This window comes from Elephas maximus, chromosome 5 (genome assembly GCF_024166365.1).
Source record: "Elephas maximus indicus isolate mEleMax1 chromosome 5, mEleMax1 primary haplotype, whole genome shotgun sequence".
NCBI classification, from domain to species: domain Eukaryota; kingdom Metazoa; phylum Chordata; class Mammalia; order Proboscidea; family Elephantidae; genus Elephas; species Elephas maximus.
In genome coordinates this window covers 28168295-28187571 of record NC_064823.1, presented here as the reverse complement: position 1 = coordinate 28187571, position 19277 = coordinate 28168295, and the positions used below count along the sequence as shown (strand labels likewise).

The window sequence follows — 19277 nt, the reverse complement described above, 5'->3', positions numbered from 1 at the left end:
CCATTTAAGATTGATCCAAAAAGAAAAACACCAAGACATATTATCATCAAACTTGCCAAAACCAAAGATAAACAGAAAATTTTAAAAGCAGGCAGGGAGAAAAGAAAGGTTTCCTTCAAGGGAGAATCAATAAGAATAAGTTCAGACTACTCAGCAGAAACCATGCAGGCAAGAAGGGAATGGGAAGACGTATACAGAGCACTGAATGAGAAAAACTGCCAACCAAGGATCATATATCCAGCAAAACTCTCTCTGAAATATGAAGGAGAAATTAAGATATTTACAGATAAACACAAGTTTAGAGAATTTGCAAAAACCAAACCAAGGCTACAAGAAATGCTAAAGGAGATTGTTTGGTCAGATGACCAATAATATCAGGTACCAGCACAATACAAGGTCACAAAACAGAACGTCCTGATATCAGCTCAAATAGGGAAAGCACAAAAACAAACTAAGATTAATTCTAATAAATAAATTAAATAATACACATAACAGGGAATAATGGAAATCAATAGATAAAAGATGACAATAATCAAAAAGAGGGACTAAATATAGGAGGCATTGAACTGCCAGATGGAGAGTGATACAAGGCGATATAGAACGATACAAGTTAGGTTTTTCCTTAGAAAAATAGGGGTAAATAATAAGGTAACCACAAAAAGGAATATCAACTCCATAACTCAAGAAAAAAGCCAAGAAAAACGTAACGACTCAACTAACATAAAGTTAAACATTATGAAAATGAGGATCTCAGAATCTACTAAGAAAAATGTCTCAGCACAAAAAAATATGTGGAAAAATGAAATGGCCAACCACACACATGAAAAGGCATCAAAATGACAGCACTAAAAACTTATTTAGCTATAATTACGCTGAATGTAAATGGACTAAATGCACCAATAAAGAGACAGAGAGTCACGGACTGGATAAAGCAACACGATCCATCTATATGCTGCCTACAAGAGACACACCTTAGACTTAGAGACACAAACAAACTAAAACTCAAAGGATGGAAAAAAATATATCAAGCAAACAATAAGCAAAAAAGAAGAGGAGTAGCAATATTAATTTCTGACAAAATAGACTTTAGACTTAAATCCACCACAAAGGATAAAGAAGGACACTATATAATGATAAAAGGGACAATTGATCAGGAAGACATAACCATATTAAATATTTACGCACCCAATGACAGGGCTGCAAGATACATAAATCAAACTTTAACAGAATTGAAAAGTGACATAGACACCTCCACATTTATAGTAGGAGACTTCAACACACCACTTTCGGAGAAGGACAGGACATCCAGTAAGAAGCTCAATAGAGACACGGAAGACCTACTTACAACAATCAACCAACTTGACCTCATTGACTTATACAGAACTCTCCAACCAACTGCTGCAAAATATACTTTTTTTTCTAGCGCACCTGGAACATTCTCTAGAATAGACCACATATTAGGTCATAAAACAAATCTTTGCAGAGTCCAAAACATCGAAATATTACAAAGCATCTTCTCAGACCACAAGGCAATGAAACTAGAAATCAATAACAGAAAAACTAGGGAAAAGAAATCAAATACTTGGAAAATGAACAATACCCTCCTGAAAAAAGACTGGGTTATAGAAGACATCAGGGAGGGAATAAGGAAATTCTTAGAAAGCAACGAGAATGAAAATACTTCCTATCAAAACCTCTGGGACACAGCAAAAGCAGTGCTCAGAGGCCAATTTATATCGATAAATGCACACATACAAAAAGAAGAAAGAGCCAAAATCAGAGAACTGTCCCGACAACTTGAACAAATAGAAAGTGAGCAACAAAAGAACCCATCAGGCACCAGAAGAAAACAAATAATAAAAATTAGAGCTGAACTAAATGAATTAGAGAACAGAAAAACAATTGAAAGAATTAACCAAGCCAAAAGCTGGTTCTTTGAAAAAATTAACAAAATTGATAAACCATTGGCTAGACTGACTAAAGAAAGACAGGAAAGGAAACAAATAACCCGAACAAGAAACGAGAAGGACCACATCACAACAGAGCCAAATGAAATTAAAAGAATCATTTCAGATTACTACGAAAAATTGTACTCTAACAAATTTGAAAACCTAGAAGAAATGGATAAATTCTTGGAAAAACACTATCTACCGAAACTAACACATTCAGAAGTAGAACAACTAAATAGACCCATAACAAAAAAGAGATTGAAACGGTAATCAAAAAACTTCCAACAAAAAAAAGCCCTGGCCCGGACGGCTTCACTGCAGAGTTCTACCAAACCTTCAGAGAAGACTTAACACCACTACTACTGAAGGTATTTCAAAGCATGGAAAAAGACGGAATACTACCCAACTCATTCTATGAAGCTACCATCTCCCTGATACCAAAACCAGGTAAAGACATTACAAAAAAAGAAAATTATAGACCTATATCCCTCATGAACATAGATGCAAAAATCCTCAACAAAATTCTAGCCAATAGAATCCAACAACACATCAAAAAAATAATTCACCCTGATCAAGTGGGATTTATACCAGGTATGCAAGGCTGGTTTAATATCAGAAAAACCATTAATGTAATCCATCACATAAATAAAACAAAAGATAAAAACCACATGATCTTATCAATAGATGCAGAAAAGGCATTTGACAAAGTTCAACACCCATTTATGATAAAAACTCTTACCAAAATAGGAATTGAAGGAAAATTCCTCAACATAATAAAGGGCATCTATGCAAAGCCAACAGCCAATATCACTCTAAATGGAGAGAACCTGAAAGCATTTCCCTTGAGAACAGGAACCAGACAAGGATGCCCTTTATCACCGCTCTTATTCAACATCGTACTTGAAGTCCTAGCCAGGGCAATTAGGCTAGACAAAGAAATAAAGGGTATCCGGATTGGCAAGGAGGAAGTAAAGCTATCACTATTTGCAGATGACATGATCGTATACACGGAAAACCCTAAGGAATCCTCCAGAAAACTACTGAAACTAATAGAAGAGTTTGGCAGAGTCTCAGGTTATAAAATAAACATACAAAAATCACGTGGATTCCTCTACATCAAAAAAAAGAACACAGAAGAGGAAATAACCAAATCAATACCATTCACAGTAGCCCCCAAGAAGATAAAATACTTAGGAATAAATCTTACCAAGGATGTAAAAGACCTATACAAAGAAAACTACAAAGCTCTACTACAAGAAATTCAAAAGGACATACTTAAGTGGAAGAACATACCCTGCTCATGGATAGGAAGACTTAACATAGTAAAAATGTCTATTCTACCAAAAGCCATCTATACATATAACGCACTTCCGATCCAAATTCCAATGTCATATTTTAAGGGGATAAAGAAACAAATCACCAATGTCATATGGAAGGGAAAGAACCCCCGGATAAGCAAAGCATTACTGAAAAAGAAGAAGAAAGTGGGAGGCCTCACTCTACCTGATTTCAGAACCTATTACACAGCTACAGTAGTCAAAACAGCATGGTACTGGTACAACGGGCACATAGACCAATGGAACAGAATTGAGAATCCAGATATAAATCCATCCATGTATGAGCAGCTAATATTTGACAAAGGACCAGTGTCAGTTAATTGGGGAAAAGATAGTCTTTTTAACAAATGGTGCTGGCATAACTGGATATCCATTTGCAAAAGAATGAAACAGGACCCATACCTCACACCATGCACAAAAACTAACTCCAAGTGGATCAAAGACCTAAACATAAAGATTAAAACAATAAAGATCACGGAAGAAAAAATAGGGACAACCCTAGGAGCCCTAATACAGGGCATAAACAGAATACAAAACATTACCAAAAATGATGAAGAGAAACCAGATAACTGGGAGCTCCTAAAAATCAAACACCTATGCTCATCTAAAGACTTCACCAAAAGAGTAAAAAGACCACCTACAGACTGGGAAAGAATATTCAGCTATGACATCTCAGACCAGCGCCTGATCTCTAAAATCTACATGATTCTGTCAAAACTCAACCACAAAAAGACAAAAACCCAATCAAGAAGTGGGCAAAGGAGATGAACACACATTTCACTAAAGAAGATATTCAGGCAGCCAACAGATACATGAGAAAATGCTCCCGATCATCAGCCATTAGAGAAATGCAAATTAAAACTACGATGAGATTCCATCTCACTCCAACAAGGCTGGCATTAATCCAAAAAACACAAAATAATAAATGTTGGAGAGGCTGCGGAGAGATTGGAACCTCATACACTGCTGGTGGGAATGTAAAATGGTACAACCACTTTGGAAATCCATCTGGCGTTATCTTAAACAGTTAGAAATAGAACTACCATACAACCCAGAAATCCCAATCCTCGGAATATACCCTAAAGATACAAGAGCCTTCACACAAACAGATATATGCACACCCATGTTTATTGCAGCTCTGTTTACAATAGCAAAAAGCTGGAAGCAACCAAGTTGTCCGTCAACGGATGAATGGGTAAATAAATTCTGGTATATTCACACAATGGAATACTACACATGGATAAAGAACAGTGACGAATCTCTGAAACATTTCATAACATGGAGGAATCTGGAAGGCATTATGCTGAGCGAAATGAGTCAGTTGCAAAAGGACAAATATTGTATAAGACCACTATTATAAGATCTTGAGAAATAGTATAAACTGAGAAGAACACATACTTTTGTGGTTACAAGGGGGGAGGGAGGGAGGGAGGGAGAGGGTTTTTTATTGATCAATCAGTAGATAAGAACTGCTTTGGGTGAAGGGAAAGACAACACTCAATACAAGGAAGGTCAGCCCAATTGGACTGGACTAAAAGCAAAGAGGTTTCCGGGATAAAATGAATTCTTCAAAGGTCAGTGGACCAGGGGCTGGGGTCTGGGGAACATGGTTTGAGGGGACTTCTAAGTCAATTGGCAAAATAATTCTATTATGAAAACATTCTGCATCCCACTTTGAAATGTGGCGCCTGGGGTCCTAAATGCTAACAAGCGGCCATCTAAGATACATCAATTGGTCTCAACCCACCTGGAGCAAAGGAAAATGAAGAACACCAAGGTCACACGACAACTAAGAACCCAAGAGACAGAAAGGGCCACATGAACCAGAGACCTACATCATCCTGAGACCAGAAGAACTAGTTGGTGCCCGGCCACAATCGATGACTGCCCTGTCAGGGAGCACAACAGAGAACTCCTGAGGGAGCAAGAGATCAGTGGGATACAGACCCCAAATTCTCATAAAAAGACCATACTTAATGGTCTGACTGCGACTAGAGGAATCCCGGCGGCAATGCTCCCCAGACCTTCTGATGGCACAGGACAGGAACCATCCCCGAAGACAAATCATCAGACATGAAAGGGACTGGTCAGCAGGGGGGAGAGAGATGCTGATGAAGAGTGAGCTAATTAAATCAGGTGGACACTGGAGAGTGTGTTGGCAACTCTTGACTGGAGGGGGGATGGGAAGATAGAGAGAGAGCGAAGATGGCAAAATTGGCACGAAACGAGAAACTGAAAGGGCTGACTCAATAGGGGGAGAGCAAGTGGGAGAAGGGAGTAAGATGTATGTAAACTTACATGTGACAGACTGATTGGAATTGTAAATGTTCACTTGAAGCTTAATAAAAGTTAATTAAAAAAAAAAAAAACGATGTGAACCAGTTTGAGGGCTTAGGATCATAATCTCAGGGGACAACCTGGCCACTTGGTAGGACACAGCACATAAAGATACTGTTCTACGTCCCAGGTTGGTGAGTAGCATTTGGGGCCTTAAAAGCTTGTGAGCGGCCATCTAAGATACAAATCCTGATCTCTTCTGGTCTGGAGCAAAGGAGAGTGAAAGAAACCAAAGACTCAAGAAGGAAATTAATCCATAGGACCCATATCCCACACGAACCACAGCCTTTGCTACCATAAGACCAGAAGAACTAGATGGTGCCCAGCTACCATTATCAACCATTTTGATCGGGGACACAATAGATGGTTCCAGAGAGAATGAAAAAAAAAAAAAAAAGAACAAAACTCAAATTCCTAGAAAAAGATCAGACCTACTGGACTGGTACAGACTAGAGGAACCCTGAGACTATTGCCTTGGGATGCCTTTTAAACTTGGAACTCAAACTATTCCCAGAGGTCACCTAGCAGCCAAAGACTGAGTGGATCATAGCAATAAATACAATCCCCAGTGAATATTCTGCTACTCTAACCAACCACCTAAATGAAACCTAACGGTTAACATTTACTCTAGACCAAGGATGAGAAGGTAAGGAGGGTCAAGGAGCTAGATTAATGGAAACACAACAACCAGAACGGAAATAATGAGAATGCTGACACATTCTGACAAGTTTAGCCAATGTCATTGAATAATATGCATAAAAAAAAATATATGTATAGACATTGTTAAATGAGGACCTAATTTCTATGTAAATTTTCTCCAAAATCACAATATTTTTAAAAATGATGTGAAGCATATGAAAAATATTAGCATTTTTAAATCTTTCTTTTAGGATATAAAATAACACACATATGCTTGAAATTTCTTTTATCCTATCCCATCCCCTTCCTTCTTTCACAGAGATAATCATTATCCTGAGGTTTTTTTCTGTCTTCATTAGTTGTACACATTTACATTTTGGAAAAAAATCCCATAAAATACAAATTTAGCAAAGACGTGTAAACATTTTGGAAAACACAACAGCTCTCAGTGCTGTCTTATAGATTGGAATGATACGGAAGAGTTCAATAATACGATTACGGATGTTCTAATCTTCAGGGACTCAGAAAATGGTGACAGGTGGTTGTTCCACGTCAGAAGGGGCCTGGGCAGAATCGAGCAGTTGTGACTTTCTATAAATCACTGTAACTCTTATCGGCTTGGATTCAAGAGGCTGCTCCGTTGTTACTTCTGAATGAAAAAAAAAAAAAGTTGTCTTGGCATAAACATATTCTCAGATACTAGACTCATGTCAGTTCCTGATAAAATGGATTTTCTTAAAGATTTCCTCAAACCACTGAGATAAATATCATACAACCAAGAAATAGCAAAAATATGAAGGGATGGATGACATGACACTGGTTCTGAATCTAAAATCCACCTTGTAAAATGGGCTGTTGGCAGTTAGCTATGATGTCCAGGTGTTATTGAGACAATTCTGACTCACGGTGACCCCATGTGTTGCAGAACACAACTGTGCTCCACAGGGTTTTCATGACGGTGACCTTTTGGAAGGAGATCGCCAGGCCTTTCTTCCAAGGCATCTCTGAGCAGGTTTGAACTGCCAACTTTTCGGTTAGTAGCAGGGCGCTTAATTGTTTGCACCACCCAGGGGCCCCTTAGCTATGATTACCTAGACTCAAATAATGCTAGCTACTGAGCCTGGCCTCAGAGAAATCTCTACTAGTCTATTGTTGTCTTTTTTACAAATTTCCTTGACATCATTATCTTATTTAATCCTCACAAATATCCTAAGATTTAGATACCATTTTTAGCTGAATTTTAGAGATTAAGAATTTGAGGCTGAGATGGAAAAACTGGCCACGGATGACAGAACTGGTAACAGTGGGGCAGGGGTTCACACTCTGAAAAGGCCGTTTGACATCAAGTCCTTTTTTTCTCAATGATGCTGGTTCTTTTCAAACTGTTTCAAAGAGCACTGGATCCCTGAGGTACCACAGGGACACTGAGCAAGAACAGGGGGAGAAATAAAACAGGCACTGCTCTTGGCCCCTCACTTTGGTTTCAACCAGAGCACATCTGTTAGGGTTCCATTTAAAGTTTTGTTTGAAAAAGTCTCCAAACCACTGTATCCTACCATGCTCTGTCCTGATGCCGTTACAAGCTGCACTAGCAACTTCTTGACATCGTGGACTTGGTCTTTTCTTTGATCTCACAACAGCATGCTATCTCCCCCTATCCATGAGTCATAAGAAACTTAAAAAAACAAACCAAACCCATTGCCATCCAGACGATTCTGACTCATAGCGACCCTAGAGGGCAGGGTACAACTGCTTCATAGAGTTTCCAAGGAGCACCTGGTGGATTCAAACTTCTGGTTAGAAGCCGTAGCTCTTAACCACTATGCCACCAGGGTTTCCATAGGAAACTTAGGTACACTCTAATAATAAAAAGAATAAATGTTTATCAAGCGTTCGACTTCAGTGAAAAGAAGATATAGAGATGCAGATATAGAGCAGTTACGCTGTGCTGAGTCTCTTTTTACACAATTGTATGGCATAGAATTCCCATTCTTTGCATTCTTGTATACTTTGGACATGTTGTTAGGAGGGATAGACCCTGGAGAAGGACACCATGCATGGCAGAGTACAGGGTCAGCGGAAAAGAGGAAGACCCTTAAGGAGGTGGACTGACACAGTGGCTGCAACAATGAGTTCAAGCATAACGATTGTAAGCATGGCTCAGGACAGGGAAGTGTTTCATTCTGTCATTCATAGGGTCGCTATGAGTTGGAACCGACTTGTTGGCACCTAACAACAACCACAACATGGAATAGAAGTCACTTCCCAAGTTTTCATATCAAAATTTACTATGGGGTGTCCTGGGCAACAAATACCTTGAAGAATTTTGTCCTTCATTTGTGCTTCAGAGAATATGGAATTAAGATAAAATAGGGAGACTTCCCATATGATTTCAGATGCTAAGGATGGAGATAACAAATGATATTGTTTTACATGTGAGCCTTAAATAAACGTCACAAAATGGAATCCTCAGAAGTAGGGAGGGGTTTTAATATTTGTGACCAAAGAAGAAACTAGGATCTACTACAGACAAACGACAACCATTGGGCCAAATCCTGCCCATCACTTGGTTTTTGTGATTGGAACACAGCCAGGCTCATTTCTTTATGTATTGTCTATATGTGCTTTTGAGATACAATGGCAAACTTGACTAGGTGCAACAGAAACCAGACGGCTACAAAGCCTGAACTATTTACTATCTGGCCCTTTACAGAAAAAGTTTGTCAACCCCTGATTTATCAGATTGCTTTCATGTTTCCCCTCCCTCATCTCCATGTATCATCCCCTGCCCGTTGATATTTGGCTTGGCCATGAGTCTTGCTTTCATTAGCGGAATGTGGGAAAAACATCAGTGTGAAGGTTCTGAAGTCAAGCCTTAACAGTCTTACCTAGTCACTGCCCCTCTGATGGTAGAATGAGGTATGTGGAACACAACAATTTCAGCTAACCTGTAGACTTGTGAGAATAAGAGCTTATTGATACCCCATGGCTCTTTCTATGCAGCAAAAGCCACCTAATACGTGAGACTCTTATACCTCTGCTTGGACATTCCCACGAAGGCTTGACTTCTCAGACTGAAGACACTAGGAGAAGGATGCTGGAGGCCAAGTGTAGCTCAGTCCCTTCTGGGCTCTATTTCAGACTTTGATGGGCTCAACGGGAACATGTTTTCATTCCTCTACCTATGGTAAGCAAAACTGAATCAGAGACTAGGCCAGGTCTAGAGGCCCACCGGACTCTTGGAATCTTTATGTCTCTGTTTAAAATGGTGTAGAAACCTGTCACAAATCTTAGAGCTGTTTGCTTTAAATGTCTTCCCCTAAGGTACGCCTAAAGGGGTAGAAACAGGTTGGAACAAGTCCAATTGGAGTCATAGATCGAAGCTGTTTTCTAATCTCGCTTTAACAATAAAGCTCGTAGCTTGATTCCTATTCAATTTCAACATGTTTATTTCTTAACTGATACATAGCCTGGTCTTTAGAACCCTACAACAGTAAACAGTTTCATGCAAATTTAAAATCGAAAAATTTAACTCTGTTAACGGTATTAGACGAGATGAAGTGACTGAAGTATATGCTGAACCTTTGAAAATGTGATTTCAGTTTTACATTCTTAATTCTCAAACTGAAAGACAAACAAAGCTTTCCATTGACATTGTTCTTGAATCCATCAAGCAAGGGCATTTGGGCAAAGTTCTATTTATTACATAGAGATAGAGAATCCACAGTTGCTGTCACTGAGGACTCTAAAGCTGCCCTACTTCTCAGGTTTTCAGCCTTTGATTCCTTATGCGGTTAACACTCTTCCATTAAACCTTCCCTAAACTAGCTTTTATTTTCAAAACAAGAGCTTACCTGATGCAGAATTGGTACTACAGAGTTGCAGCTATAGACCACAGGACAGAAGCTCCTATCATTAAAACTATTTTGAATGACAAACATTAAAATTCACAGCATTAATTTCTGGAGATGTCTCTTAAAGGAAAAAGAAGTCAGTGCTATACTAAATCACAAATTAAAACAAGATCATTTAATTCGCCAAATAAAGACATGAATGCCTGAAATTTTAGTGTAATTGGTAATATGTGAGCTCCTTTGGGGAAGAACCACATCTTATTTACCATTTCCATTTTTTACTACATAGGCATTCAATGCTTCTTGAAGGCTAAACAGTCCTTGCTTTCTTTAAAGATTTTCAAACATATTTCCTAAAAATACAACCAGGATTTTCATTTCTCCTTTTTTATTCCAATGTTCCATTTCTGCTTTCCTTCTCAACCTATATTTCAAATGTTGGAGGTTATGAACTGTCCAAGAATCCAAAGGAATGCTTTAATTTTAATAGTGTCCACTTTGTGTTACACTGTATGTTGTTTGAAAACCTAGAGACTTATGATTATACCTAATTCAAAATCACTTCCATTTCTGCACTATTACTTTTCTTATTCAAGAAAAGACTTGTGGGTAACCCTGTCTAGCCACCTGGGCCTCATTTAGGTAGCTTCAACAGCTCCTTAGGGTATGGGCTTTCTTAACAGCATTCACTATAACCACCATCAAAGAGTAGCATCTATTTGCCAAGCACTGAGATGAAGGAATATAAGACAATGCACTTCGTTCTTAAAAAGTATGCAATTGAATCAAACAGATATGATTCATCAAGTGAAGTAATGAAGACAAAGAAATACATAATTAAATGACATGTGTGGCTACTTTATGGTCCTCTGCAAGGTATTTTCCTTTGCCTCCTAAGATATTAAGCTTCGGAAAGGCCAGAACGTTGTTTCATTCATCCTGACACTTGCAACATAGTATTTTTGCACATTAATAGACGCTCAACATGTAATTTTTGAATAAATGAATACAGGCTATGTGTATTCACTTAGAAGTAAAAGTTAAATGAGAACAGTGTCAAATGGACATTGTAGCTACGTAATACATTTACTTACTACAAAAGAGATGAGATTAAGAATAGATTATAAAAGATTTCTTTGAAGTTCGCAATAAATTGACCTTGGAAAAATAGGTGAGAACTAGATAGAACACACCTGATGATAGTATTAATGCAGGCACAGGGATAAGCAAGCTGTATAAGTATACAAAGATAACGAAGCTGAGAGTAAAAAAAAGGCCGTATTAAGGATATAGTGAGAAATCTTACACATAAGTCAAGAAGGTAAGGCTAAGAGTGTAGAAAGGCACTTTGTTGTTATTGTTAGTTGCCCTCAAGTTGATTTTGCCTCATGGCAACCCATCGTGCACACAGTAGAACTGCTCCATATTTTTCAAGGCTCTAAAATTTTGAAAGCAGATTGCCAGGCCTTATTTCTGAGTTGCCTGTAGATGAGTTTGAACCACCAAACTTTTCGTTACTAGTCCAGTGCTTAATTTTTTGCGCCACCCAGGGACTCCTAAAGGTACTATAATCCAACATTTGCTAAACTGAACTAATTCCAAAAGGCATATCTCTTGTTATACAAATAATCAATGTTTATTTTAAGTCGATTATTATGAGATTAAAGTGGTATAACCAAACACAATAGATTCAAGTTACCTCAAGATTTCCTCGTCTTTGTATGCTTTGACCTATAGCCTAGGTGACACAAAACAATCCTGTGCAATACTGAACCCATCCCACCTACCATTTAACACCAGTATCAAAACATTTTAAGACAAATTTAAAACATACAAATTTAACTTTATTTCACCATTGTCATTAAAAGCTTGACTTTATCAAACGTAAAAGGACATTTTCAAAGAGTTCTCTATCACAGGAAATTAAACAGTAGAAACATTCAAAGCTTCACAGGTAAAGTTATATAAAGTCAAATAATTGGAAATGTTTTCAACATGGGAACTCTAGATCTAAAAAAATGCTGGACGGACCTCAATATTTCTTGACTTATGGATTATATTAGTTATTTTCAGGATCTAAACAAAGATTCTGAATAGTCAGACTATTTTTGGAATAATTTACAATTAAATATCACCCTACCTACATTCTGACTCAAGCTACTTGACCAAAATGTCTGATTTAGGAAGTTATTTAGCTTTATACTGAAAGTTTTTCCAACTACCGTTGCCACCTTCAAAAGAACTGACATTAGAACAACGTGCAAGATGCTTTTGTGCTCATCTATTTAGCCAAATACATTCATGAGGGGATAATGCCATCATCTCCTCAAATTCATGATGTCAACTCCATGGAACATTAAACAGGTACAAAAAATGGATGATGCACACTTCAGTAGGGTATAATGTTGTTTCCCCACCTAAAAATTCACCAGCAAAATAAAACATATCAACTTGTAGTTGACTTCCTTTTAGGAAAACACATTTGAGAATTGCAAGCACATTATTTTTCTCAGCTCATCCCTCAGTCATTGACAGGAGTTTTGTAGGCCACCATGCTATTTACTTTGTGGATTGTAGTAGTGAATGAACGAAGACGTACTTCCTCAGAACTGATAATGAACAGTGGTCCTGATTCTTCCCATTTCTCAGGTAAAACCAAGTCTTTATCTGTGTAAATCAGTAGATCAAATGAACCTACACTGGGGATAAAAATACACCAAAGTACACCATTTTTTCAAATGTAAAACAACCTTCCCTGTCTCTCTCACCTTTTGAACCACCCATAGCATGAAGACACGATAGCTTGGCCTCTAATCATTAGTTAGTATCTCTTCCTCAATGAAAATAAATTTTAATACAGAAAATACTGCAACCTCCTATCATATCTTATGAAAACTATACGACTTTTTCTTTTTTTAAACAGAAAATCATCAAAAATATTATAAGTGTATCATCACATGGGAAAAAAAGGAATGTCATCAATGTAATCCATAGGAGAGCTAACATCTTGGTTTGTTCACTGTTATGTTTCAGTACCAAGACCACTGCCTGGCATATAATAGGCACTCAATAAATACCTGAAAATGAAAGAATAACTAAGTTTGAAGAGCAAAACACAATTTTACAGCTAAAATCTTAACACATACAAAATAGCAAAAGGAATTACACCCGAATGGGTAGTGTAAAAGTTTTCATTTTTTTCCCTGCAATACCCCAATCTTTACTTTTTGCTTTACAATGCTTTGTCCCCCGCTTATATCACATGATACTGACAATTAACAAAAAACTGAATAAAGGGTGATTCTTGAACAGTAGTTTAGCCTTTTCCCCATTACAACTTTAAATGAATGAGAAGCTGTGTAAATACTCACAGGAAACTTCCAACAGCGGCAGAAATGTTACTGTAGCTGTGATCTGTCTGATCACTGAACGGATCATATCTTGGACAGTTTTCCGAGACTTTGCTCTGGCTGCACTAGGAAGAAACCAAATCTATTCATATATTTCAGGTTTCAACAAGTTATTTAAAACTTCTCAGTAACCAAGAGTATTTACCTGCTTAAGTGCTTCTGAAATCAAATGTGTAATGCAATAAGAAGAGTTTAAAAAATAATGAATAAAAGTATCTTAGGACCTACAGCCTAGTAGGCATAATTTTAATATCCTTATTTATTTCATTTATCCTTTCAGTCATCTATTAAGATCAGCATCATATCATTTATTGTCACATGACTTAGCAATTTCATGACATTAAAGGAAATAAAGCAGAGTCACATCTTTAGTTGGGGAAGAGTCTAAGAAAACCCCTTAGATATAGGTACATTCCTGAAATGCCCCATCTAGTGTGTCTTGTAGAGTTCTGAATACACCACCATAAACATTAAAGTTTAGAACTCAACGCTATAAACTAAGGGCATTAGCTTAGAGAATACCATCTACACAAATCCATGATGCGCTCAACTGAGCACAATTCTTTTCCACAGGAGATTGAAGGTTAAATTAAACTGACAGAAACACTTCATGCAATTTACTTTACATGAAACTAGTTCAATACATTGAGAACTCATTTTGTAATGAAAACAAGTTTTTGGAAAAGGCTTATCAGAGCAAAAATCATTTCTTACTTACCTGTCATCTTTTGCAGTCTTGTCACCCTCAATATCAAACTGCCAGCTTTCAAGGACCTCACTGCTTTCAATATTTGAGATGACTACCACCAGTTTCTGAACAGAACATTTGTATAACCATTCTGCAACACAAAACAAGGCATCTTTTTTGGTCCACTGCATTGCAAAGCAACTCTTACCTTCTCAGGTCTCTGGTCCTATCCTCGGCCAATTCCTCCCAATGGTATTTTGACCCCCTCCCTCCTGCTCAGAAAACTTATCACATCAATAATCCAGCTCCTCTTTTCAAATTCTCAGGATTTCTACAAAGTACAGTACTCGCTGCTGAGGATACAGTGAGCAAGAGAGATTTTCACCCACAACCAAGGTAGGAGCGTAGGAGACGGGAACTGATTTAATCACCACACCAACAAATGTGAAATTACAACTGCAGTGACTGCTGTGAAGGATAAATGGTACAATGAAGAGCATTTAAATAGGAAAAACTGGCCCAATCAGGGAGGACAGGGAAGGCTTCAGCTCAGCTCTGAGGGTCAAACAGTATTAAATATGCAAAAGGAAAGGGAAGAAGATACAGGCCTTAAGTACTCCAGGGGAACAGCAGGTGACCAGAGGACTGAAAGAAAGCCAGTAGAACTGCAGGAAAGATAAACAGGAGCCAGACCATACAAGGCCAGGTGGGCCAAAAGAAATTATATCTCAAGAACCAGGGAAGTCATCACTGTGTTCGAAATAGGACGTGATATAATTAGACTTACATTTCAAAACTATCACTTTGAAAATGGGTTACAGGAGATCTAGACATTAGTGTAGATCCCTTACTCCCTTACCAAAAGGTGGTTTAACAAAAGGTTGGCAGTACAAATTCAGCAGCTGCTCCTTGGGAACTTATGGGGCAGTTCTATTTTGTCCTATAGGGTCCGTACGAGTTGGAATTGATTCAAGGGAAACGGGTTTGGATTTTTGGTTTTTAGACACTAATTAGTTCATTTAGTAGTTTAAGCAAGATGAGATCATTAAAGCATGTAGGAGGATATAATGGTAGAAATGGAGAAGTAGACAGATTCAAGGGATTTCATGGTGAAATTTATCAAAACTTACTGGATTAGCCCCCACAGCTAACAAGTCAGGAATACCTCCCAAGTTTCTGGCTTGTATCACCGGTTGGATGGTTGAGCCATTACTGCTAGGAAAGTGAATTGAAAGTGGAGCAATTTTGGAGATAATCTTAAATTTAGTTTTCAACATGATGAGTCGGAAGTATCTCCGGGATAGTTACATAAGAAAGCCATTGGGTATATAGGTTTGGAGTTAGGAGAGATTTGGGTTAGATATAAAAAGTCAACTACACAAAGTTTATCAGAACATGTCAGAGATCATCTAGAGAGATTATAAAGTGAGAGGAGGGCCTCAGATTGAGCTCTGAGGTAACTTTGAAAACTGATATAGCATATACAGGAGTCAGTAAAGTTTTCCATCAAGAAACAGAAAAACATTTAGTAATCAGTAAATATTTTAGATTTTGTGGGCTACCTAGGTGTCTGTTCTGTTTGCAAGCAGTACAAAAACAGACCACCAGCTGGACTCCTGGCATATATCAACAACTTGCCATCAAAGGTTTAGCTCTTAAAAGGAGAATGGGTGGTCATTTGAAGGGGATTTCGGGTAGGCAGCAATTTTTCTTCTTTGAAAATTGGAGACATGATGTCATTGGGAAGAATCCCAGTCAAAACAGAAATCAAAAATAGGACAAAAGTAGTATAAAATCCCTGAGAACACTAAAAGCAATGGGATTCAAAACAGATAAACAATTTGCCTCAAAGAATAATTCCTCAATTTTAATAAAAATAAAAGAGGGAACAAGCTAGATAGGAAGTCCAGATACATCTGAGGTGGAATTTCATTGGAGTGGTCTCCAAAGAGATAATCCAATGAACCAGCGGCTCAGGCAATGCTTCCTTCTCCACCACATTGAGATGAAGACACAGATCTATACATACAGATCTATGGAGGTTCTACGCCAATTCACCTGGGTGTAGCTCTATGAAAGGCTACGGGAGATTTAGCCCTGACCCTCTGACCCATAACTTTGGATGCAACTTTGGGAGAGGGAGGTTACTCCTAATGACATGCTTCCTGCTTGCACCTGAGACTGATATCTACTACCACACCCCCAACAGTCGCCCAATCTTGCTATTCTGATAGCACTGACCTACTAAAGCATTTAACTTCTTTGAGGCTGAGAAACTCTATACTCCTATCTTCCTTTCCTTGTCTTTTTACCATTGCTTGAGATCCTTCCATGCAGCCCTGCACAAGTATCTAGGGATTTTACTCATGTAGATATTAATGGCAGGGAAATGTTACTACCTTATCTAGAGGATAATGTAGCTTCATAGTGGTATCAAGCTAACGAAGGTCAGACGGCCATTATCAGAACGGCCTATTAAAACAGAACAGGTAAAAAATAAAGTAAAAACTAAAAAATGAAGCTACAACTGAACATGAAAAAATTCTGAAACAACAATACAAAAAACAATTTTTGAATTTAAAAATTCAAAAGGAAAAGGATGGCCACTACTAAAAGACAAACTAGTATTTTGGAATAACAAATGGGGAGAAACGTAAGTTGAAACATGAAAGGAGAACTATCAGAAATTCTAGAAGGAAAAAAATACATGGAGAACAGTACTGGTACAACAGGTAATAAAGCAATTTCTTGAGCGAAAGAAAGAATTGAGGGTTCAGATAAAAGAGATTCAGTCACAGGCAGATTAAAAAGAAAGATAAAGGGAAAAAGCTAAAAAATGGGTGTTCTAGTACTTACGATTTTTTTTTTTTTAAGTTTAGTCCCAGAATCCCAAGATTAGTATGCAGGTTTAATACAATTTTATTTTCCTTGATGTTTCTCTAACGCTAACTTTAAAATCTCAGCGGCTACAGAGAAAGCATTATGTTAGGAATGTATAGTCGTCGTTTTCTCAAACACTGTCATAATTACGTTAAGTTCTAACTTGTACCATTTGTCCATATGAACTTTTGAATTACAGCAAAAATCATTCTAAGGGAGTTGATGGAGACATTTATCAAGCCATATCATATTCCTAACATCAAAATACTCAGCCACCTCAGAATGTGGTGGAAAAGGATTTAATTTATACACTCTGTGCTTTCTCCCAATTGAAAACCACTGTATATTTCAGAAGGCAGTGTGTTTCACACTTCTATATAGGAAGCTGAAAAACGACCAAGATGACAGACAATGTGGATACAAAAATGGCTGCAAAACTCAAAGTGCTTTCAATTATTAAATACCTTTTAGTTGATGCACCACATTATTTAGGTATTTGATGAGTTCAGGATCAGCAGTCACAAGCAAGGCGAGTCCATTTTTTGCACTCAGGTAAAGGTTTCAGATGGATATATGCCACGCTGATATAAAATGCTGTTAATGCCAAACGCGGAAAGCAAAAGAAACGTTAAAGTCATTATCATTTGTACTTACAGAAAATAAACCATATTTAGATGTGGCTATGTGGTTATGGTTTCATTAATGGTGTAAAACTGTAAATGCTGAAACACAGGTTTGCTTGTCTTACTCAAGGCAGAGTATGTCTGTACAAAGTGGCATTAAATGTCCATAAAATCTTACTTCTGGGTAAAAGCAATACATGCATTCACGTGGCAATAAAGGACAAATTACACGCCAAAATGCATTAACCTACCACTGCCACATTTCGTCTCATTGTAATCCAAGACTAAATTCAGATTACATGGTTATAAGATACAAAACAGGCTTGGACGGACTGGTCAACTGCTCGAGACAAGCTTCTCCTCTTTTTCCTCCTTTTCTCCCCTCATGTCTGGCCAGGCTCTAGTAGAAGTCGTGCACACAGCTGGCCTGGTCCGGGACAATGCTATCCAAACAAAGTCTCATGAACTGTGCCCTGCCTCAGAACCAACGCCGGGCAGGGGCTGGGTCAAAACACACACTGGGTCTCCGCTCAGTCGTACCAGGTCTCAGGGGGCTGCGGAGTCCGACCAAAGAGCCGCTCCAGGTGAAGCCGCTGCACCGCGAAGCGGCCCCCGCAGCGCTCAGCCCTCTCCTCCACCATTAGCAACGCGTCCGGGGCTAGGGGCCGGCATCCGCCTCTCCGCCGATTCCTCGGGGCCGGCAGACGGCGCGGGGCTGCGAGGGCTCGGATTCAGGGCCGCTCCAGCCCATCCCGGCTCCCCGCCTCCGAGGCCAAGCCGGGGGCCTACGGGACGACCTAGGCTCGGTTCTCCCCAACCTTGGCCCGCACCAGGAGGACTTACAGAAGAACTCGGCCACGATTTCGGCGCTTTCGCGGAGGGTAACACCCTGCTCCTGGGTGAGCTGCAGCGCCATGGCTCGGCCCACAGACGAAGGCGCGGCTTACACCGGGGAAACACCGACTGCCGCGGATCCCGCAGCGCTTCGCCGCCACTCGTTTCAAACGTTACGCCGCAGCCCGCCGTCTTGCCCTTCGCGCAGGCGCGATGAATCGCCTGGTCCCGCCCACGCAGCGGCGCACTGGCCTTCCTCTCCGCCCTCCCTCCCTCGCCTTGTCCAGAGCTGGCTAAATGCGCAGGCGCGGTCCGGAGACCTGGCCTTGTTACTGGGGTTTCAGTTATGTGTGTGGGTTTTTGCTCCTTGGGTGATAGATTCTCCTCGTGATCGACTCGATGGGGCAGAGTGGACAAGATGGGCAATTCCTATTTTTGCGTCCGCTTACTACGCCTATGGACTGAGCGAGCAAGGAGCACAATTTTGAGTTTTAAAGGTATTTTCAAACTAATGTAAACTGCCTACCAGCTGCACCTAAAGTGGCACCATAGATCTTCATACTTGTTCATGTTGCCCAGTAGCAGATGCATGGTGGAAATTTATCCAGAAGCAAGTGCACGCCGAGCAGCCAAGCCACTGCCTTCTAGAGCCTGGTGCCCATGTTGTTAGGGTGCCTTCCAGGTGGCTCAGACTCATAGTGACCCTGTGCATGACAGAAGGAAACA

General features: G+C 39.2%; 2 protein-coding genes across 2 annotated transcripts in view; both read right to left on the bottom strand.

Moving 5' to 3' along the window:
* The window catches only part of LOC126076831 (mitotic spindle assembly checkpoint protein MAD2A-like), a 132858-nt gene extending 114134 nt beyond the window's left edge, over positions 1–18724 (bottom strand). Inside the window, 6 exon segments of the mRNA XM_049885454.1 lie at positions 12534–12810; positions 13488–13591; positions 14245–14365; positions 17559–17633; positions 17636–17704; positions 18561–18724. Coding sequence (XP_049741411.1) covers positions 12638–12810; positions 13488–13591; positions 14245–14365; positions 17559–17633; positions 17636–17704; positions 18561–18633 — 615 coding nt within the window. The 5' untranslated portion in view covers positions 18634–18724 and the 3' untranslated portion in view covers positions 12534–12637.
* The window catches only part of LOC126077503 (rho GTPase-activating protein 20-like), a 474291-nt gene that overhangs the window by 57672 nt on the left and 397342 nt on the right, over positions 1–19277 (bottom strand). The window lies entirely within an intron of this gene.